Genomic DNA, 22,454 nt, shown 5'->3' on the forward strand with positions numbered 1-22,454 from the left:
GGAAGAGTTTGCCATTTCTCCACCTCTTTTTACAGATGAGGAAACTGAAGCAAATAGGATACCATTATTTGCCCAGGGTCACACAGCTAATAAGGGTCTCGGGCTGGATTTGAACCTGGATGCTCCTGATTTTAGGCCCAGGGTCCTATCCACTGCAGCATCACCTGGCTTTTGTATTTGTAGGCCTTTAACAATGGCTTGACTCACTGATGCAACTAGTAAGCAGCACAATTAGAACTAAGAAGGACCTGCGCATTCATGGAGGCTTAGGAGCCCAGAATGCTGCTGCTGGGAGCTACCATCCAGATCTTAGAGCTGGAAGGGACCTCGGGGCCAGCCAGTCCAGTCTCTTATTTTACAGAGGAGGAAACTGAGGCTTCTGCTGATCAACTGACTTCCCACCGTCTCATGAGTAGTAAGCGTGAGAAGTAGGATTTGAACCTTTGACCTCTGACTTGGAATCCCGTGACGTGTCATCTGCCTCTCCGGCTGATTTTACAGATGGGGAAACTGAGGCAAACAGGGTGAAGTGACTTGTCTGGGTTCACACAACTAGTGAGTGTCTGAGGCCAGATTTGAACTCAGGAAGAGGAGTCTTCCGACTCCAAACCCGGCTCCTTATCCACTGCAGTGCTACCAGATCACAGGAATGGTCACAACGGGTCAAATGTGGATTGGACATACCCGCACACATGGAAAGAATGATGTGGAAATACCTTAACTCAGTTGGGTAAATGATAAGACACAGAGAGGGGAGAGGGGAAGATGGTGGAATCGGGGAAGGCTTAATCAAAAACAAAATGAACTCTTTTAAATGGCTGAGCTTGGCGAACCTAAGCCTGTTGACTTTAAATCTAGAACTCTTTCCATCACTCTATGAGGCAACCGTTATTTTGCCAGTTTTATCTCTAACCCTATTTTATAACTGAGGGAATAGGGTTAGAGAAAGGAAAGAGGTATCATTGGGAATGAAGAGCCCTCCATTTAATAATTGCTTCTAAAACCAATTATGAGAGTAACTGTGTGTCTGTGGATAAGTCATTTCCCCCCCAATCTAGACTTCGGTTTTCCCCATCTGTTAAACAAAGGCAGTTGACTAAAAGGCCTCTTAGGTTCCATCTAGCTGTCTATGGGCTTCAGATCTCTTTGCAGTTCTCATTTTCTTGAAATTCTGTGAGCCTGTACGGTCCAAGGCCTCATCCCCCCACAGACTGAACTGTGACCTTTGAACTCTTGTCCATCGTAGATCACGTCTCCCCTGCTGATCGGGGCCTGTCTCTGGACCCATGCTCTAAGTCTTTCCAGATTGGTAGCATCTGTCAGTTTTTGATCTCTGCTGGCAAAGCTTTCTGTGTCCCGTGACCATGTGGACATCACGATGGGGAATAGGCCTATGCAATCACAGAACCTCAGACTTGGAAGAGATCTTGGGGATCTTCTGGTCCAGCTCATGAATGAACTTCCCTAGCATGTGATCCCCCAGTCTCTCCTTGGAGAACCCTGACCCCTAGAGGGATGAAATAAACACAACCTCCAAGCAAAGCCCATTCCACTACAGAACAGCTAGCTCTCTGCCAGGAAGGTCTTTCTTGCATCAAGCCTAAATGTGTCTCTCCTCAACTCCCACCCGTTGTTTCCAATGCTGTTCCCCCAGAACCAAACAGGAGAAATCGACTCCCTCTTCTACATATTGGCCCTCCAGATGTTTGAAGACTCCGATGACGCTGTTTTTTTCTCAAGAGAATTTTGTTTTCCCCAAGACTCATAAAGATAGTTGTCAACGTTCGGTTTTGGAAGATTTTGAATTCCAGATCTTTTCTCTTTCCCTCCCTTCCCTCCCTCCTCCCCAAGACAGCAAGCACAATGCCATATAGTTTAAGCCTACACAATACTTTAAAGCATATTTGTATATTTGTCTCGTTGTACAAGAAAAATCAGACCGAGAGGGAAAAAACCACGAGAAAGAAAGAGCAGACAAACAAATAAATAAAAAGGCGAAGAGACTATGGGATCCACAGTCAGTCCATCGTTCTCTCCCTGGGTGCAGATGGCATTTTCCAGATGATGTCATTGGATCGTAGATTTGGGACTGAGAAGGACCTGCGCATTCATGGAGGCTTAGGAGCCCAGAATGCTAGTGCTGGGAGCTACCATCCAGGTCTTAGAGCTGGAAGGGACCTCGGGGCCAGCCAGTCCAGTCTCTTCATTTTGCAGAGGAGGAAACTGAGGCTTCTCCTAGCTTCCCACAGTCTCGTGAGTAGTAAGCATGAGAAGTAAGATTTGAATCCTTGGCTTCTAACTTGGAATCCAGTATTCATCCCCCTAATCCAATCCCCTTATTTTACAGAGGAGGAAAAGAGGCACAAAAAGGTTTGCCGAAGGTCAGTCACAAGGTCACTGGCAGGTCTGGGATTCGAATTCTCAGCCCCCTAAATCCCAGTGTACTCTCTTCCCTGCCCCCTCTGGATCTGTCTCCTCTCAGTCTTCTTGCTAAACCTTCCCAGCTCTTTCAATGGATTCTCACATATAGTGGGATGTCCATGGTGAGTAAGCATCCTGGTCTCCCTCCTCTGGGGGTCTCAAGTTTTTGTCCAAGTCCTCCTTAAAGTGGGGCACTTGGAACTACTTTTCCTCTGGGGCCCAAAGGCTTGCCAGTTTTTAAGAGTTTGAGCTACACCGTAAGAACTGGCAATTTTAAAAGCTTTTCCTCGGCCCCCAGTGAGTCTTTCGGGTATATCAGGCCCTTCCTGTACAGAGTTTGCGAGAGCGAAGGTCGATTTTCAATATGCTATGACTGCCACCTATGTGCTGAAACTTATACTGGGTACCATGCCAAGGGCCCGAGCAGGAAGTAAGACTCTCTGCCCAGACCTGCTCCCATCTGATAGAAAAGACACAGCCTTTTTCCCAGAGAGCTCCGGGACTGGGGAGTAAATCCAGGTCTTCCCTTTCCTCTGCCCTTTTCATGGAGCTCCCAGCGTCCATAAGGAGATTCCACAGTCAACCTGGGAGGATACGCTGGGCATTGGCTCTGGGCTCAGAAGACTTACTCTCTGCTACTCACTACAGGAATGACCTTGGGCTTTAGGCAAGAGATAGATGAGCTGCCCTTTGCTATTTGACCTCTGAGTTTATGATCCCATATGCTCCGTAGGAGCAACTGGCAGAATCTCACACAGTCCTCTGGTCCAAAGGTGGGTATGAATTGAACGGGCAAACAGGTAGCCTGCGCACAGAACCATGGGGGAAAGCCAAGGGAACCGCCAAGGAGCTGCAGGTTCAAACCAGGACTGTGGCAGAACCATAGCATTTCAGGGTTGGAAGGAACCTCTTCCATAGCGAGTCCCACCTGTATATGAAAGTCAAGGGGTATGTTGTCCTGATTTGGGGAGAGCTGCCGAGAAGATGTGGGACCTCAGATGTTTGGGAGAAAGGAAGGGGGGAGGAGAAATGATCTTCTAGGCCCAGGGTGGCTGCATAGGGGAGACCAACATGGGCAAGGTGTGATTAGATGCCCTCGAATGCCCCTTCTGGATGGGAGATGAGTCACAGCATCTCGAGTCTGAAGGGGCCTCAGAGGCCACCTGGTGATACCCTTTCGTTTTGCAGAGGGGGAAACTGAGGCTCAGGGAAGGCAAACGATTTGCCCAATGCCACACAGGTATGAAACGAGCAAGCTTCCCAATCCGGGTGCCCTCACTGCAGAGCCAGCTGCTCTGTTCATTGTCCTACGGCTGATTCTAAGGTTTTTGAGGGATGGGGGGGGAGTGAAGGCCTTTGAGGATTAGGTCACGCACCCCAAATCCGGCTCTAGATGTGAGGGGCAATGAGCAGCCCTGTGACTGTCTCCAACAGGCCTTTCTGGTTTGGGGGTTGGCAACTGGAGTGTAGAGAGTGGGGGGGGAGGGCGGGGGGAGACAATCTGGGTTGACTTTTCTCCTTCCCTAGGTTTCCTGACAGCTGCTGAGGAAACGAGGTGAGAAAGGGTTAAGACTCCCCCCCCCCCCCTCCATGCTTCCTGCGTTTGAAATCCTCCAGGTCTCTGGAAACCCACTAGCCTTGGCCTAGGGCCAGGCGGGCATTGTCCTAGGAGAGTGGGGCTGGGGGGTGGGGGCGGAGCTGGGGCTGCCTTTGTTGTGGGTCGCCCCCTCTCGGTGCCCGAAGTGTGGGGGGGCGGGGCGGGGAGGGAGGCCCTCTCCCCCCTTCCCTCCAACCCCCGCCGATGACCACATGACCGGGCGGGCTCGCCGCCAAGGCAGCCCCGGGCTCGGCTACAAAATGCAGCCCGGGGAGTGATCGGGCCAGCATTGTCGCTTGGCTGCCGTGCGGGCCCCCGCGAGGCGAGCAGAGGCGGCCGGCTGCCCCCCTCGGAGAAAGGAGCCAGAGCCGGCCAGGGAGGGAGCTGGCTGGCGCGAAACCACTAGCCTTCCGCTAGCCCGCCCGCCGCCTCCGCCGGCCGTCCTCCCGGGCGGCCAGCCGCCGCCGCAGGGGACCGGGAGGCGCGCAGCGAGCTCGCCGCGGGCAGCCTGCCGCGGGGCCCCGCCGGCCAGGCTCGGCTCGCTCGCGCTCCGCACGGCTCCGCTCGGCAAAGCTCCGCACGCGCGGCCGGCTGGCCGGCCAGACGCGGGGACGCAGGCGACTCCGCGCCCACGCCCCCCTCACACGCCCGGCCGCTAGCTCCAGCTCCCCCTCCCCCCAGCTCGGCTCCCCAGGGTCCGCGCCCTCCCCGCCCCCCGAAGCGCGGCCAGCGGCGCGGCGGCGGCAGCCCGGCCCGGCCCGGCTGAAGCATGAATTGGCGCCTGTGCTTGCAGGCGCTCCTGCTTCTTTGGCTCTCCTTGACTTTGGTTTGCGGAGGTGAGTGCCGGGAGGGGGAGGCGGGGAGGTGTCCGCGCCCCGGCTTGCTCCTTCGGAGACCACCCCCTCTTTGCTCCCCCGCCCCCCTCAGGGAGTTGAGCCACGCGCCGGGAGGTGATTGACAGGACGGCCCCGGGGTGGGGGTGGGGGGGCTGAGCCCAGCTCTGAGGGCACAAAGTGCCCCCGGCGGTAGGTGGGGGGAGGATCGGACTGGTCCGGGCAGGAAGATTCCAGGGAGCTGCGCCCCCCCCCCCCAGCCCCAGTAGGTGGAGGATGTGCCAGCATGCAGACGTGACACTTGTTGCATAGGCCCTGGCCCAGGGGAGGGAGCCCAGCTGTTGCTCAGTTGACCCATGGGGAGAAAAATCATCACCCCTCCTCTTCTCCCCCACCCACCTCCTGCGGGCTGGACCCAGTCCAGAGCTCTCTGATAAAGGCCTGGAGATTCCCGTGCTTTCTGTCCCTCCTTTCATCCTCAGGAGATAGCGCCTGAGGAGCAGACACTGAGTCAGGGCTCCTTGGAGGTCACCGAGGGCGATGGTCAAGTGTTGGGTGGGCTGAGCTCTGCGCCTCCCACCCCTCCCCCCCTGCGTGACTGTTCTCTAGCTTGGGTTTCTTCCTCTATAACACGGGAGGTTGGACTAGGTCACCTCAAGAGTCCTTAGTCCAATCCTCCCTTCTTTCCCAGCCTGGCCCCTCCGATTTTACAGTTGAGGAAACTGAGGCTCCGGGAGTCCAGATGAGTTGCCCATAGTCCCCCGGCAGTCAAGTGGTAGATTTGGGACTTGAGCCAGGTCTTCTGAGTTCTGACTCTGCGGTTTCCCAACTCCGTGTTCTCCCCCAAGTCGACTAAACTTTCTGGGTCTCAGTTTCCTCATCTGTAAAATGAATGGGTTGAACTGGATGACGGGAAAGTCCCTCATGCTTTTGGTCTAGAACCCTGTGATCGGGGCTGCCAGTCCAATGTTCTCCTGATTTACGTTGCCGTCCCTCTTCCTTCTCTTTTGCCCCTGTTCATGGGCATTTCTGAGCACCGAACTGTAGGAAAGATGAAATCCAGAGACTTCCCCCCCCCCCCCCGGGAAGAGGTGGTAGGTATGTGGAGAGGAAGTTACACTGCCCTGAGTGGGCACAGATCTTGCCCAACCGTGGCACAAAGAAGAGAAACCCCTTTGTCCTGCCTCCCAGTACCCCGGGCTCTGGCAACCGCCCTCCCACTCGTCACCCACCCACCAGCCGGCCTCTGCCTGTCGTTGACTTCCCCCGCCTTTGCCAGCTTCCATCTCGAGCTGGCCCGCTTCCTGAGATCCACCGGGCTCCCCACTGAGGGGCATAGCTGCCAGGCCTTCCCCCTCCCCCCTCCCGCTCCAGGCCCAACTCCCAACAAAGGGGTAGAAGCTAAGACAGTCTGGGGGGCACAGGACTGGGGGCCTGGGGTCGGGGAAGAGTTCCAGGTGACTTCCATATTACCCAGGGAGGAGGGAGGGACACCTTTCTGCCCATGGGAAAAGTCAGCAGGAGCACCTGGGTTCCTGATCCTAATCTGTGTGACCTTGGACAGGGCACTGCTCCATAAACTTCCATTTCTGTCCAATGCTGGGGCTCAGTCCTATAAGGACCTCATTTTCTTGCCCTTCATCTCCTAGCCTGGCCCATCTTTTTAAAGTAGATTCTCCCTTCTCCCTTGGCCTGGATTGGAAAGGGGACTCAGGGAATTCCTCTTCAGCCCCGGCCTCAAGGGAGCTGTCCAGGCTTTTCCCTTCCTAGAGCCCGGCAGCCCGCCACAGAGCAGGAAGGAGGGCCCTGGTCCAAGCGGGGTGGCGTCCACCTCCCCACACCCGTGGGGGCCGGCGCTTCTGCCCCCTCCCCCATTTTGAAATCCCAGAGGCACCTCTTACGTTTGGATGGAGGTGCGCTTTGGGATTCGAGGGACTTGAGCCCCCGTTGCCAGGCCTCCCAACAACTTATCGTCTCACCGGGAGACGGGAGGTCAGCGGCTTCGGATCAGAAGGTCGGAGAGAGGGGAAGGAAGATCCAAGGGGTGAGAGTGAAGCTGCCATTTATAAAGCAGTTCTAAGCAGCTGCCTGGGTGACCTTAAGCAAGTCCTTTTCCTCTTTCAGGTCTCTCTTCCCTCATCCGTAAAGTGACTTAGTTGGACTAATGACCCCCGAGAGTCTTGTCATCTTTACGGTTTCCCAAGCCTTTATAAGTTATTTTGCTTCATCCTTGCCAGAGTGCCAGGAGAAAATAGCTTGGGCAGATGTTGTTAGCCCATTTAATGGATGAGGAAATGGAGATTGTTCCAAGTCCCCTTTTTCTAGTGCTCTGAAGTTTAGTGTTTTCTTTGTAACTGTGGAATGACGATGTTTAGTCTCCTCATTTTTCAAATAGAGAAACCGAGACTCGAGGAGGCGATTCTTCCCACGTCCCCAAGGTCACACAGCTGGGAAAGAGATCGCTCCTGAGCTGAGAATTCTGCAGCTTCTGGCTGATGGCCTGGGAGCGGGGCTGGGGGCCGGCTAAGATCACCCGTTGGCCGTACCAGCAGGCGGGGCACGTGTCCGTCTCTAGCCGTAGGTGCCGAGTAGAGCCGGGGATGACTGGCGGCTTTTGGGAATCCCAACCCTGCTCCCCTACCCCAGTATCACCTGTGGACTGCCTGAGAGCTCCCCTAGAATTTGGGCCTCTGTTTCCCGTGAGTCCCCTTACTCGGGGCCTCAGTTCACCTCCCTGCAAAGCAAAGAGGATCTTGAGCAGCCCTTCCAGCTTTAAATCCCAAAGGCTTGAGCCGAGGACTCGCCCCTTAGCCGGGGAGGGCCGGCGTCTCTGGAGCTGGCCGACAGGTCTCACCCTTCCCTTCTTCCCCTTTCCCCTCTCTCTCCCTCTTTAAGGGCCAAGCGGCAGGCCGCTTCCTCCTCCCAGGGTCTCCCAGGGCCACCTCTCGCCTTCAGCCTCTCCTCCCCATCCCTCGCTGCCCTTGCTGCTCCGGGGCTGAAACTCCACATGCCTTTCTGCAGGCTCTGTTCCTCCATGGAATGTGTCTCCCTGCGCTTATGACCTGGTTTACCCTTTGCTATTCTGGGGCCGAGACCCTGGGGACAGGCCCTCGGTCCCGGGCTGGGCCACCTCGCCCCCTTGCGAGCTCGAAGCTTTTGGCCGCCTGCGTGGCAGGGGCCGCGGGAACAGGGTCCCCCCCGCCCTGGGCCGGGGGCGCTGGAGACAGGCCCACCCCGTCCCCAAATGCTCCGCAGCCATGGAATCCGTAACCTGAGCAAGGGCTCTCTGAGGCAAAGGACAGATCATCGAGAGGGTGTCCCCGAGCCAGAAAAGGCCGCCCCAGAATGAGGGCAGGGCCGCTGGCCTGGAAATAGCTCCAAGAAATGAGCTTCCTTCCCTCCCGCCTGCTTTCGAGCTCTAGGGGAGGAGGGCTGCCCACGGGGCAGGCCGGGGCCGGGCAGGGGAGGCGGGCGGCAGGCTGGGTCACAGCTGGGGTCAGAACCGGAAGGGGACCTTGGAAATCACCACCGGGCGTCCAGATCAGCCCCATTCAGAGGCAGGGCGCCCTGGGCTGCAGTCCCACCTCGGACATTAGCCCTGTGACGGATCAGTCGACCTCCCTGACCTCTGAGTTCTTCATCCTTAAAATGGGGATCACAGCAGCACCTGTGGCACCAGGTGGCTGTAACATTCGGAAGGTCAGAGAGCTATACTGACTCATCCAAGATGACACGTAGGACCCTCAATCTCTAGGGTCCTCGGAGACCCTCTGGTTAAGAGGTCACTTTTTACAGAGGAGGAAACTGAGGTCCGAGGCCACAAGACAGTGTGTCTCCAAAGGTGGGATTTGAACACAGGTCCTCTGAGTCTTTCCAGTGCTCCAGGCACCTGAGATGAGGTGGGGAGTCAAGTGGAAAAATGGAGATAAATGCCTTATAAACCCTACGTCTAACTTTTTAAAAAGCTATTATTATTCTCCAGCACTTTAAGGCTTAGTAGACGATCTGTCCTCTAGTCTCTTCTTCGTCTTCCACCAGACTCTGGGGGTTGTTGTGAGGAATAGTCTTATCCCCATTTTACAGAGGAGGAAACTGAGTCCCAAAGAAGTTAATGGATCTGTCCTGTGGTCATCCAGCTAGTAAGCGCAAAAGGTAGGCTACGCACTCAAGTCCGGTGCTCTCTGTTATTAAGCCGGAAGTAATGGCGGCCCGTGATCTCTCATTTGATAAGATCTGGGTTTTCTGATGTCAAGAGTCTATGAGGGAAGAGCCTAGATGTCAGCAGGTTGGGGGAGGGGGAAGGATGGAGCCACAGCTTGGAGGAGCGTGCTAGTTCCTGGGGATCATGGGGGAGACCTTTGGGGTCTGGTTTCTCCTTTTGCCCTCAACATTCCGGTTAGGTGCCCACAGCTCCCATGACAGCAGCCTCACTCCTGGGTATTCCTAGGGCCCTAACTCCAAGGAGCTCTCAGCTGCTCATCAGAGGTGAGGGTGAAGGAAGGGGCCGGGGAACTAAGGGACTTAGAATATAAAAAAGAGCACAGAGCAGGCCTGTAACCTCAGAACGGCAGCACTGGGAGGTTAGAGGTCAGAGTTTAGGACAGAGAGCGCAGGATTCTAGGTTTATGTTGGATGAGACTTCAGAGGGGGAAACCGAGGCCCAGAGAGGTTGTGACTTGCTCAGAGTCACATGGCTACATGGCAGAGGTCCCAACTTAGATCTTCTTGACTCTAAATCCAGATCTGTATCCCTTCTCTCGGGCTCTCTCTCTCCCCCAGAGCTGGAAGGGCCCTTAAAGACTACCTGCTATAATCTTATTTTACTGATGGGGAAACTGAGTTCTAGAAAGGGGGATGGGCTCAGTCATCCAGTAGGAGAGCCCCGAGAAGGTCCAAATGAGCGGAACGAGTGGACAAGGGCGCTGCGGGCTTGGAGAGTGAGGGGTGAAGTCACCGTGGGATTAAAAGATGAAGCATCAGCAGGGACTTGTCTGCCAGAGTCGGATAGCCCACCCCTTCTCTCCACGCCCCTTTCCTTCCAGCAGGGACACAGGGACGGCTGCAACCACTGGAGACAAGTTTTCCATGGCTGTGACCGAACATCAGGGCAGCTAGGTGGCACTGTCAGGAAGCATCATCTTCCTGAGTTCAAAGCTGGACTCAGACCCTTATTGGTTGTGTGACCCTGAGCGAGTTATTTCCCTCTGTCTGCCTCAGTTTCCTCATCCAGAAAATGAGCCAGAGAAGGAAATGGCAAACCACTCCAGTGTCTTTGCCAAGAAAACCCAGATGGGGTCCCGGGGAGTCGGGCGTGACTAAAAATGACCAAAACTTACCCCTAGGCTTGGAGAGCATTGACAGGCTGACCCAGGAGAGCTCAGCTGCCCAGAGGGAAATGTGGAAGGTCATGTAGAGAGGGCAGCGCTAAGCAGTGGCTAGATCAGCCTGACAGAGTCCAGAAGCCTGGGCAGTCCACCCTGAAGGGAGCCCTCTTAGGTGCCCATCCTGGCCCATGGATGGAGAGCAGGCCCGGACTTCTGCCGCCCCCATCCCAAGCTTTAGTCTTTACTGGAGGACTCGTACGTGCCCTTCAACACCACGCTCAGCTCTCGAGTGGAAGCCCCCTCTCGCCCTCTGGAAGGGACCTTCAAGGTCAACGTCATTTTACTGAGGTGGGAATGAGGCTCAGAGTGGGGACTGACCCAAGGTCATACAGTCAAAGAGATAAAAGATCATGGAATATTAGAGCAAGTAGGACTAGAGGTTGTCTGACCATAGGATTGAGAGCTGGGAGGGACCTGAGGAAATCCTCATAGGCTCCGAGATCCAGAGCTGGAAGGGACCCCACAGTGGGTTGGCAAGGCTGGGATTCCGCCCCGAGCCCTCGAGCGATGTCCCACACTGAGACTTTGAGCCAAATTGCTTCCCTCCCTAAACCATGGCTTCCCCTCAAGTAGGGATGCTAAGCCCCGTCTCGCTTTCTCCGGAGGGCCGTCCCCGCACATTGTCAGTTTTACGGCGTCAGGAAAAGCGGGAGCTGTGATTGTTGTTAGTTCTGATCATTATTTACCATGAAGAGTTCTGGTCAGTCTGTCCGTAAGTGTGGTCGAGCTCCTACTGTGCACCCGGAACCATCCTAAGTACTGGAGATACAGTAGCAAAAGCAAACCGGTTCCTGCCCTCAGGGTGCTTCCGGGCACAGTTACATTTTCAGGCACAATTTTGCGCCGTTGTCTCCCTCGTTCGAATGGGTGCCCTTTGAGGTCGGGGAGCCTGTTTCTGCCCTTCCTTGGATCCACAGCCTAAGCATAGTTCAGTGCCTGGCAGACAGTAGGTGCTTAATAAATGCCCATTGTGGATCGGTGCCTTTGAGACACAGCAGAGAAGGACCCGAGGGCCGGGAGCCAACGACCAGCAGGGTTGGAATCGAGTGGCAGATTTTAATAGATCGAATTTCAGGGGAAAAAAGGTTGCTGTTATTAGGGCTGGTTTGTGGTTCACCAGAAGAGCTTGGGTCCAGGGCCTTATTGACTCTGGAAGCATGAGAGGAGAGGCCGGGGGCACCGTGCCCTTCCGTGATGGCACAGGGAGTTCAGGGCTGCCTGCCTTGGGCTGGAGGTCTCCCGGTTCTAGGCCGGGAGCCAGCCTCCACTCCCTCTGAGTCAGCTTCGTGGAGGGGTGGCCCACGTCCGGCTCTCTATCCAGGGGCTCCCCACCCCCTCCATTTGCTCTAATGAGCTGGATTTCGTGCAAGGGGCTGAGAGAGGCAGCCCTCCTCAGGATTCTCACGATGGGGAAGGCAGGGGTGTGGGGGGGGGAACCACTTCTTTATGGATTATCTTCCAGGCAGCTGGACGCACGAGCTTTCCAACCCAGATTCCTAACGACGGCCACCCCCGGGTCCCCGTGAAGTCCACACACCAGGGAACTCTCAGCTTGAGCACTTAGAAATAGAAAACAGCTTGACAGGCTTTGGGGAGGAAGAGCAAGGTCTACAAGGATAGGGTGGGGACCGGGACCACTAAGCCGTTCCGTTTGGATGCTTTGGTCCGCGTTCCGTCCCGTGAAATAGGCAAGCTAGGGGCTGTGAGCCCCACAGGAAACTGGGGCTCCCAGGGCCGGGGGTGTGTGACTCGAGAAGGGCAGATCTTGAATCCGACAAGTTTAGGTGCTCACTTATCTTCCCTATTGGGTAACCCAAAGCAGAACCGCCTTCCCCATCCCCTTTCGACAAAAGCACCAGACTCATTAGAACAAAGGAGATGCCCTTGGATAGGGACCCTAGAGGCTAATCTAGCCCAACTCATACCTGAACAGGAAGCCCCTGCACCTCTGCCGGAGCTCTGCCGGATATTCACTCCTCCCTTTCCCTCTCCTTCCTCCTCCTCTTCCTTCTCAGGAGACCTCTTCCTTTGTGAGATCCTTCTGGTTCTTAAGAACTTCTTCTTTACATGTAGTAGAAATCCGCCTTCGCCACTGGCAAGCACTGGGTACCGCTCTGTCCCCGGGGGCCGAGCACAGCCGCTCTGATCTCTCTTTCGTGGGGTGACCTTTCAGATATTTGAAGAGAGTTTCCTCCCAGGCCACACGTTCCTACTTCCTTCCACTCACCGTCGTCAAGTTATTGGCAATCGGCCTCCTGTCTTCGATATTCCATTCTCTCTGCCGGTTTTCCTTCTTTGCTGCATCTTCACCCACTATTTTGGCTCTTTCCCTTCTGAATTTCAGTAACTTTCCCCTTATCCTAACTTTCCTATTATCACCAAAGGTATCCCCGTTCTTCCGGTCAACTGGGCTCACAACCGCAGTGTCATGGCGCCATTCTCTCTCACCTCCATATCCCATCAGTTGCCAAGTTCTGTTGTTTGTACTGTCGCGTCATCTCCTCCACGATCCCCTTGTCTCCTCTGACCCTGCTACCATCCTAGTCCAGGCCCTCATCATCCCACATCTACTGATTTTGAAATAGCCTTCTGGTTAGAGTCTCCTTATCTCAAGTCTCTCTTCAATCCAGTCCATCTTTCACTCCCATATCAAAGTGATATTTCTGATGCTCTGACTATGTCAATCCGACCCTCCAGTAAATTCCAGTGGCTCCCTATTAACCCATAGGATCAAATACGAAATCTTCCATCTGTTTTTTTTCTGATTCTTCTACTCTTTTTTTTTTATTACAGCTTTTTATTTACAAGACATATGCATGGGTAATTTTTCAGCATTGACCCTTACAAAAACTTCTGTTCCAACTTTTCCCCTCCTTCCCCCCACCCCTTCCCCCAGATGGCAGGTTGACCAATACATGTTAAATATGTTAGAGTATATGTTAAATGCAATATATGTATTGTCCATTCCAAACAGTTATTTTGCTGTATAAAAAGAGTCAGACTTTGAAATAATGTACAATTAACCCGTGGAGGAAATAAAAAATGCAGGCGGACAAAAACAGAGGGATTGGGAATTCTGTGTAGTGGTTCCTAGTCATCTCCCAGAGTGCTTTGCATCTGGTTTTTAAAGCCTTTCGTGACCTGGCCCCTTTCAACCTTTCCAGCCTTCATATATTTATTCTCTTTCCTACATCCTACAATCCAGCTACACTGACCTCTTTTCTGTATTTCACACATATGACAGTCCATCTCCCCCCCTAGGTGTTTTGATTGGCCGTCCCTCGAGCCTGGTTGCACAATGGACAGAGCACCAGGCCCGGACTCGGGAAATCCTGAATTAAAATCTAGCCTTGGATGCTTAATAGCTGTATGACCCTGGCCAAGTCACTTCACCCTGTTTGTCTCAGTTTCCTCATCTGTAAAATGAGCTGGAAAAGGAAATGACAAATCACTCCAGTATCTTTGTGAAGAAAAACCCAGATGGGCTCACGGAGAGTCGGGTATGACTAAAAATGACTGAACAATAACCCGTGTGACTCTGAGCAATTGTGGAGCCTTTCTGAGACCCTCCTGGGTTCTATTCAGCATCGTTGTCTGTGTGTCGTTTTCCCCTTTAGACCGACTCCTTGAAAGTGAGGACTGCTGTTGCCTTTCTTTGTAGTCCCGGTGCTTAGCACTGTGCCTGGACACAACAGATACACAATAAATGCTGAACTACTTACCTTGCTATCTAGTGCAAAGGTCCTTCGGGATCCCGGTCAGCCTGTTCTAGATGCTACCCAACTTCTCAGTGTCCTTTCTGAAATCTAGTGCGAGAACCGAACACGATACTCCAGATGGAGTCTGATCTTCTGCAGAGAACGGTAGGACTGCTATCTTCCTTGGTCTAGATGTCACGCCTCTTTTCTTTTCACCTAAATAACGTTTCTTTGTTGGACCGCCACCTTGACTCGGATCGCCCTTGCAAATGCGCCAACCTCCCCAGACCTTTGTCATGAGAAACACAGCCTGCTTGTCATCCTGTAGTTGGGAAGTTGAATTTTTGGACCCAAGGGCGGCACTTTATATTCAGCCTCACTAATTTTCTCCTTCTCAGACTTGACCCACAGCCTGTCTGTCTTGCGCCCCCATCGCCATCTTTCGTTCCTTCCCATCTTTGGATCTGCAGATTAACTCCGCCTTTATCTACGTCATTGATAAAACGTCACCCGGCATGGAGCTGGGGTTCAGCAAGAGAGCTTTGGGGACCTGGTTAGGGGAGAAGAGGTAGTGCAGTCTAGCTTACCAGCTCTGACTCAGTCTGACGATTGAACCCACAGCCAGCTCTGACTGATGCTGGTAAACGCATGGAAACTGTGGCGAAGGAGTGAGTGAGACGTGATCGGGAGGGAGCCAGAGAAAGGGTGGGAGGGGAGAGGCAAGCCTTAGAAGAGAAGGAGATATGATTGGAAAGCTCAGGAGGGGCAGTGGTGTGTGGAGGAGGAGAGGGTGTGTGGAAATAGTGAGCTAATCGTGGAGGATTCTGGGAAAGATGGGGAATTGGAGCTCTAGGCAGAGGATGGCAGCTGTAGGGAAAAGATTTCTCCAAAGTGGCTCTAGCATTAGTTCATAGGATCCTCATGGCAACCCTCTAAGGTGACTGAGTTAAGGTCACATGTCTAGGAGGCTTAGTGCTGGAACTTGAGCTTGAGTCTGAAGTGGGGAGAATGCTGGATTGGAGTCTTGGGAATGCTGGCTAGGCGGTCCAGAGGCTGCCCATGCTGTATTGCCATTTACCCATCCTGGGTCTCAGTTTCCTCTTTTGTTAAAGATGAAGAGATTTGGATGGGCGAGCCTCTGAGCACCTGCATGGCAGGGACCGGGCACCAGTGACCCCTGACTCCACTTGGCCCAAGGAGCTCTCGATAACGATCCAAAAACGGATTGATTGGAAGCGTGCTCTGGAACACAGAGATGGACAGACGTGAGACAGCATGGAAGGAATGCTGGCTCTGAACTCAGAGGCTCTGGCTTCTCCTGTCACCTCTGTGACCCCGGGCAGACCCCTTTCCCTTCCTGGTCCTCAGTTTCCTTTTCTGTAAAATGAAGAGACTGGACGAGCTTTCTTTCAGCTTCAGGTCTACAATCCTGTGACCCATGGTCAACAGGAGATGGGTTAGATTAAGTGGGATGGGAGGGGGCTGAGAGGAAACAGATCAGATAGATACCTTTCTAGTTCCTATCGCTAACCATCCACCGCTACTTCCTCCTGGGCTGGCCCTCCAGCGCCACGGGATGGGAAGGGTAAGGAAGGAGCGGTAGTGGTTTGGGATCATCAACTGCTGGAGTTGGAAGGAATCGAGGTGATGAGCTCATTTTTAGTACAATACCCTCCCCACTCTGCCTCGCCATGACAGAGAAAACTGAGGGTTGGGGGGGGAGGGTTCTGTTTTGTTCAGAAATGGGGGAGGGGGAGAGTCACAGAGGGAAGGATGCTTTTCCGCCATGATAGTCTGGTCTAATGGAAGACGCTAGATTAGGAGTCAAAGGCCTGTGTTCAAATCCCGACTCCACCTTGACTTCCTAAAACGAGAAAGCCGGACTCCCCCCGAGGTCCTGCCCGGCTCTCGGGTACTGGTGTCGCAATCACAATGAGCAGTTATGTCGTTTCATCCTCACCATGCATGTACTCAGTCACATCAACACCAACTCGAGTCCCCCTGGGATCTGCAAGTTATCCTTCTTATAACACACCATTTTACGGAGGGCACAACTGAGGCCAGAAAAGTTGCCCACAATTACACAACCAGGAAGCACCAGAGCTCGGGCTCAGAGCCAGCCTGATTCCTATCCCGAGGCTCCTGCTGGTGTTCTTTCCTCGCCCGGTAGCGTAATGCTTTCTGTATTTTCTAATTTCTCTGCAGGGGGTAATCTTTTGGTGCCTCAGTTTCCCACTAGGACCACTGTTACATAAAGGAGATGGACCCTTAGTTTTACTTTTTTTTGGTTAGTTAAAGCTTTTTATTTTCAAAATCTATCCATGGATACTTTTTGACATTCACCCCTCTAAAACTCTGTGTTCTAATTTTTTCCTACCCTTCTCTCTACCTCTTTCCTAGTAAGACCACTGTTATGTATGGGGAAACTGAGTCACCAAATGACACCACACCAACAGGGAAAATAATTGGATTGGAGTTAGAGGTCCTGGGTTCCGGTTCCAGCTCTGTCACTTACTACATTGGGCAAATCCCTTAGTCTTTTGGGGGCCCTTGGTTTCTTCATCTTGTAAAGTGAGGTTTGGGACAAGCCCCCTTTTCCACTCTCGAGTTCCCCCATACCCCAACCCCATGATCCCGTGAATTAAGCCGGGGGGGGGGCGGAGATAATGGCAGCAGCCCCCAGCCCCTAGCACGGAGGCCTCCCTTTGGATTCAGCAGGAGTGATCTCATCTCCTTTTGGCCGCTGTTTAAATAGGGCAGAGGATGGGGAGAGGAGGGAGGGAGGGAGGGAAGGAAGCTCTCCTGGGACCTGCTGGGGGGTCAGGAGGGAAGGAAGGAGACTGGAGTCACGGGCCCTGTCCTCGGGAACCGTGGATTTGGAGCTGGAAGGGATCTCCGAGCGGGCCCCTGCAGTCCCTCCGTTTTGGCGACGGTTCGCCCCGAGTCACCCACTTAGGATTTGAAACCGGGCCCTTTGACTTCAGGTTCAGAGCTCTGCCTAGAGCCCAAGAGGGAGGGAGGAGTGAGTGGGGGTCCCGGGCCTGGACAAGGGCAGGGCCGTCTCAAGAGGAAGTGGCGCTGAATCGTGAGGAGCTGAGGGGCCCGAGGGAGGTTGGGGGTCCCTCTGGCATTTCCTTTCATGCTCCTTTCCCTGGGGGTTGACCTCAGAAGGAAGGAAGAGGAGTGAGGTAAGTCCGGGGGTGAGGGGCAGCCCCCAGCCCGTCAATGGGATCTAAGAAGAGGCCCAACCCTTCCTCCCAAGAGAGGAAACCGCTTCTGATGCTTGGCTGGGAGCAATGGGGGTCCGGCGGGAAGGAGAGAGGCAGAGAGAATGACAGAGAGAAGAGGGAGGCCGGGAGGAAACCGAGTGGCCCTTTGGCACGCTCCAGGAGGAAAGATGACGCCCTTGAGTTCGGGCTCTGGGTTGGCAGTGGCCCGGCAGGTGCCTGGGCAGGGGGTGAAGCCGGTGGGGGCTTCAGGTTGGAAAGTAGGGAAGGGATTCCAGTCCCAGGTGGGCCGCCCACGTGGAGGGGCCGATTCTTTGGAGGCCCACGTTTCAGGACCGGGCTCTGCTGGAGCTTTGACCCCACGCTGACTCCTCACCCCCACCCCCTGCCTTGATTTAGCTCTAGATTCACTTAGTCTCAATAGCAAAATGCATTTATTGAGCTCCTACCTCTAGCAGAGGATATCGAGCTCCTCCCTCCCTCTCGGGCTCCAGGCAGAGCTCTGAATGTGGACTCAAAGGGTCCGGTTTCAAATCCTAAGTGAGCGACTTGGGGCGAGCCGTCGCCAAAGACGGAGGGACTGGAGGGGCCCGCTCGGAGAGCCCTCCAGCTCTAAATCCACGGTTCCCGAGGACAGGGGCCGTGATTCCAGGCTCCTTCCTTCCCTCCTGACCCCCAGCAGGTCCCAGGAGAGCTTCCTTCCCTCCCTCCTCTCCCCCTCTTACTATATACCAGGCAGCGTGTGAGACTTGGGGGGGGGGTATCAAGACAAAGCTGAAGATTGCTCCTCTCCTCTGAGAACTGTCCTACTTGAGGTCAGGGGAAATGGACACGGAGGAAACGAGAACTATGCTCAGAGTCACTTCAGAGGGATTCTGGGAAGGGAGAGTGGGAAAGGTGGGGAGGGCCCTTGAAATGCGCCTTATGGGGATCTGAGACACCAAGGGGTCCCCAGAGGGGGCAGATGGAGTTCGAGGAGAAATCAGCCTGGAAAGACTCACTAGGGCCAGATTGGGAAGGGCTTGAAAGCCAAGCAGAGTCATTCGGATTTTATCCCAAAGGCGATAGGGAGCAACGTTTTGAACTGGGGGAGTTACACATCCCTAGTGCCTCCCAAGCACACGTCCGGGTCCTGTAGAAAGAGTACTGGCTCTGGACCCAGATTCAAATACTGCTTCGGGCTTACAAGTTGAGTGAGCTTTGACTGGTCCCGATCCCTCCCTTAACCTCAGTTTCTTCCTCTGAAAAATAAAGGGGTTGGACTAAATGGTTCGGATCCTAACGGTAATCTTGGGGAAATCATGTCACCTTTCTGAACCTCAGTTTCCTCACCTGTAAAATGAGTGGATTTGAGCCTTCCCAGCTCTCAGGTCTGTAATCTCCTAACCTTCTTTTTCCTCCTCCTAGGGCCCCTGCTGGAGGCGTCGGACAGGAAGGAGCTGGAGGAAGGAAACATTCGGACCCTGGTGCAGCCCAAGCTGGCGAGAACCGGGGGACCCTGGCAGGGCGGGAGGAGGAAGTTCCGAAGGCAGCGGCCCCGTCTTTCCCACAAAGGTCCCATGCCTTTCTGAAGCAGGTAGCTAACCGAGCCTACTATTCCCTTCTGTCAAACTGAGGCTGGGGGGAGAGGTGGAGTTGGGGGAACGACAAGGGGAAACCTATTGTCTCTGGGACCCGTCAGGCCTTTATCCCTTCACCCACAGGGACCTCTGCCATAGAAAGGCTGGAGCGCTGATCCCTTCCCGTAGAGAGCTCCAATCCCTGTTGAGGAATCAAGTTAAATGAGACAGATAGATCTGGGATCTGGGAGGGCCCCCTCCTCCTATCGGGGGCTCAATTTACTATAAAATGAAAAGAATCGACGCGTTCTCCAACCTCTTCCGTTCCAAGAGCCCTCCCAGCTCTGCCCTTGTGCCAGATCAGTGAAGCCAGGGTCAGTGTGGACAGAAGGCGATAGGGCGGATGCAAAGAGGAACAGTATAGGAACGGAGGGGGAAAAGTCAACATAGGAAGACTGAGATGTCAACTTCCTGAGGGTCAGGACCTTTTTTCTTTCTCATTTCTCCCCAAGGAACCTGGGATTTGGCTTTGTTCAGGATCTGTTCCCTTTCCCCATGAGGTTTTAGGCTCAATTTGAAGTTCAGGGTCCATTCAAGAGAAGGGGGTGTATGTGTATGTATGTGTATGTATGTGAGTATACATCCCCACGGGGGGACCCTGAGCGGGATCATCCTTGTGACATTTCTCTCTCGTTTGTGATTGTCTCCAGGGCTACTAAGGCCTCCGAGGGTTCACGTCTTCGCTCCCTGTTCTGCTCCCAACAGATGGACGACTTTCTTTACCTGCAGATGGGCCAGGCCCCTCCCACACAATGGCTTCCCCACACCGCTGCCTGGCTGGACTTGTCCTGGACCTCGTTCTTTCTCCTGGACTTACTTAATCTACTTCCGTCCCTCCTCCCTGCCCTAACTCCTTATTACATCTGGGGCCCCAACGCTGAGAGAAGTGAAGGAAGGCTTTTGTTCCCCTCTCTGCCTCCTTCCAGGTCCGCTTTCCTAATGTCACCTGGGCCCCTTTTTACTCAATGATCCATGGGAATCCAGGTATCCAAGCTGGAGCTTCCCTCCTTCCCCATTGCGTACCATACCCAATGATCCATGGGAATTCAGGGGTCCAAGCTGGGGTTTCCCTTCTTTCCCTTTGGGTACCATTGCTTTCCTTCAGTGGACTCTGGGCTCAAGGGTGCCCAAATGGGGAGATAGAAGGGGAGAGAGCAGCCAACAGAACCTTCGGAGTGCGGCATTTGGGGACAGGTTAAAAATCAAGATGGCTAAGAGAAAGTGGGGGCCCCTGGGGAGTGGAAAGTGGATCACTTTGATATTGTGCCTTGGAATTTGTGGGGCTGGCTCTCTCAGAATTGGGATCCTTTGTTGGAGGAAAACAGCCGGTGTCTCTTTCTCACCTTCCAGTGCTGGGGACAATTTAAATTTTTGTCACCCCCCCAAGGGAGAAGGGGTCCCTGTGAAGCACTTTCTTGGATGTGAGGGGAGGGGAGTCCCCTCTGAAGTCTTAAGATGCCCTTGTTTCCCTGTCTTTATGGTGTGTGTTCCTTCCTTCCTTCTACCTTTTAGAGATTTAAGAAGATATATAAAAAATATATATATATATATATGTAAGTCCACACATACACACACATATGCAGTCTAGAAGAGAGCTATTTTTGTGAAACAATGGCTTATGGGAAGGGGAGGATTCTATTTATTCTTAATTAAACTTCCAAAAGTAAAGGGAGAGGGATCTGGTTTGTTTCACTTGGCCCCACAGGGTCCAGATAAAGCAATAAGAGAAAGTTCCATCGAGGCAGGGTTTCATGCAAGGAAAAGCCACCGATCATCAGAGCTGGCCTAAAGTGGAATGGGTTGCTTTGGGAGGCAATGAGTTCCCCGTCACTGCAAGTACGCCAGCAGAGAGCGACCAGTCGCTTGCTGGCTATGCTGCAGATGTGATTCCTGTTGGATTGGCCTGGATGGCCCCCAAAGTCCCTTCTGGCTCTGAGATTCCGTGAATATAAGAGGGTGAGCGTTCCTCAGCCTTTCTGGGGAATGGGGGCACGGTGTCTTCGTTCAGGGGTCCCGTCTCTGATGGGCTTCTTGGCTTCTCCCGTGATGCTTTTTGAATCTTCCTTGTTACACAAGGGGGCTGACACTCAGAGGGGGATAGAGTGCTGCTCATCCCAGTCCTCCGTGCCCTCCATTTCCTGACTTTGGTTCTCAAATGAAATTCTGGCTGCTGCCTCCCTACCACCCCCAGGGTCAATTGGGAAGCAAGACCCTTCCCCCAGCCACGGTGCCCTGGCGCCATGATACTAGAATATCCAAGTTAGAAAGCTGCTTAAGGAGCTCTAGTCCGCCCTTACCTTTTCCTACATGGGGAAACTGAAGCCAAGAAGGGGGTAACAGGGGAGCCAGATCTGTGATGGAGAGAGGGAGAACTAGCGATGAACTGCCCACTTTCTGGAAGGGAGCTGTACCACTCCCCCCCACTCCCAATGATACACAATGGCTCCTGGCCCTTTGCTTGGATTCATCTGGGCTAGTTTTCCTCCCTTAAAGCGGTTAAAGCAGTCGACCAGGGGCCATAAGAGAGCTAAGCATTCTGGTCCAGAGTCTATCATAAGATAGAGATCTTGGATGGGCCTGGAGAGCTCATCTTATCCAACTCCCTTATCTGATGGGTGTTGGGGGGAGCAGATCCATAAATAGAAAATGACTGACCCAAAGTCCCACGAGTAGCAAATGGCAGATCCGGGATTAGAACTCGGATCTTGTGACACCCAATTCAGCACTTTTCCTCCTGTAATACAGCTCTTCCTACAATGTCCTTTTGGGGCCCAAGAACCTGACTCGGGCCGTCTCTTTCTCCCGTTTGGCTGAGGCTTCCCACCTCCAGCTCCTGCCTGTGTTCCCCTGTGAGATTGCCCACACTCCCAGGACTGGGGGTCCAGACACAGCTCCCCAGCTGGGGGTCTAGACACAGCTCCTGGGCCGGAGATGGCTGGAGGAGGAAAAGGAAGAGGAGAAGAAGGGGGCCAGCTGGCTGCCAGCTAATCTTCTGTCACCGTCGGTGGTTCTAATCCACGCCGAGGCGAAACCCTTTTTCCTTGAGACTCCGTCCCCTCCTGACAATGGCCACGCCGATTCCTGGGTTTGTAATATTGTCCCGTGTAAATATATCTTTATAATAAAGAGTTTAAAAGGGCCCTAAACCCTTATTTTTGGAGTTTGAGTGACGGTGTGTTGCCTTCTCCTTTGGGGACGTAAGCTTGACGTCCCAAGCTTCCCCCAAGACTGTCCCCACAGTTTGTGGCAAGTGACAGGTAGGACGGGAATGAGCTGTGCCCCTCAGACGGGCCTATATAACAGGCTTATTCTGCCGAGCTGGATCTCGTGGGGGTTGCAGGGCCTGTGCCAGTCGTATAGAAAAAGAATCCATAAAAATTGGAGAAACTTGGAGTCAGATGTGGCGGCCCTTACCGCTGAACTTGGAAACTGGGGGAAACTGAGGCTACTGGGGTCTCGACTTCTGAGCTCCAGAAGGGCCAATTCTTAGGACATTCCCACCCATATGTCTAGCCTCTGGGAGCAAGGGGCTACCGGGCTGCATAAGGAGGGGCTAAACCAGTCCAGCCCAGGAAAATGAAACAGGTCAAAACTGCGTGTTAATTGGCACTAGGATTGGCTCGTGAGTGGCTACTGGGCCACAGAGGGAGACTGCATCTCAAAAAAAAAAGAGAA

General features: G+C 53.7%; 1 protein-coding gene across 1 annotated transcript; it reads left to right on the forward strand.

Annotated features, from left to right (window-relative positions):
• The first annotated feature begins 4,562 nt into the window (after window positions 1-4,562).
• APLN (apelin) lies at window positions 4,563-21,939 on the forward strand. Its single transcript, XM_051968365.1, has 3 exons — window positions 4,563-4,854; window positions 18,568-18,736; window positions 19,430-21,939. The coding sequence occupies exons 1-2, from the start codon at window positions 4,788-4,790 to the stop codon at window positions 18,729-18,731; spliced, it is 231 nt and encodes a 76-aa protein (XP_051824325.1). The 5' UTR covers window positions 4,563-4,787; the 3' UTR covers window positions 18,732-18,736; window positions 19,430-21,939.
• The last annotated feature ends 515 nt before the right edge of the window (window positions 21,940-22,454 follow it).

This window comes from Antechinus flavipes, chromosome X (genome assembly GCF_016432865.1).
Source record: "Antechinus flavipes isolate AdamAnt ecotype Samford, QLD, Australia chromosome X, AdamAnt_v2, whole genome shotgun sequence".
Classification (NCBI taxonomy): domain Eukaryota; kingdom Metazoa; phylum Chordata; class Mammalia; order Dasyuromorphia; family Dasyuridae; genus Antechinus; species Antechinus flavipes.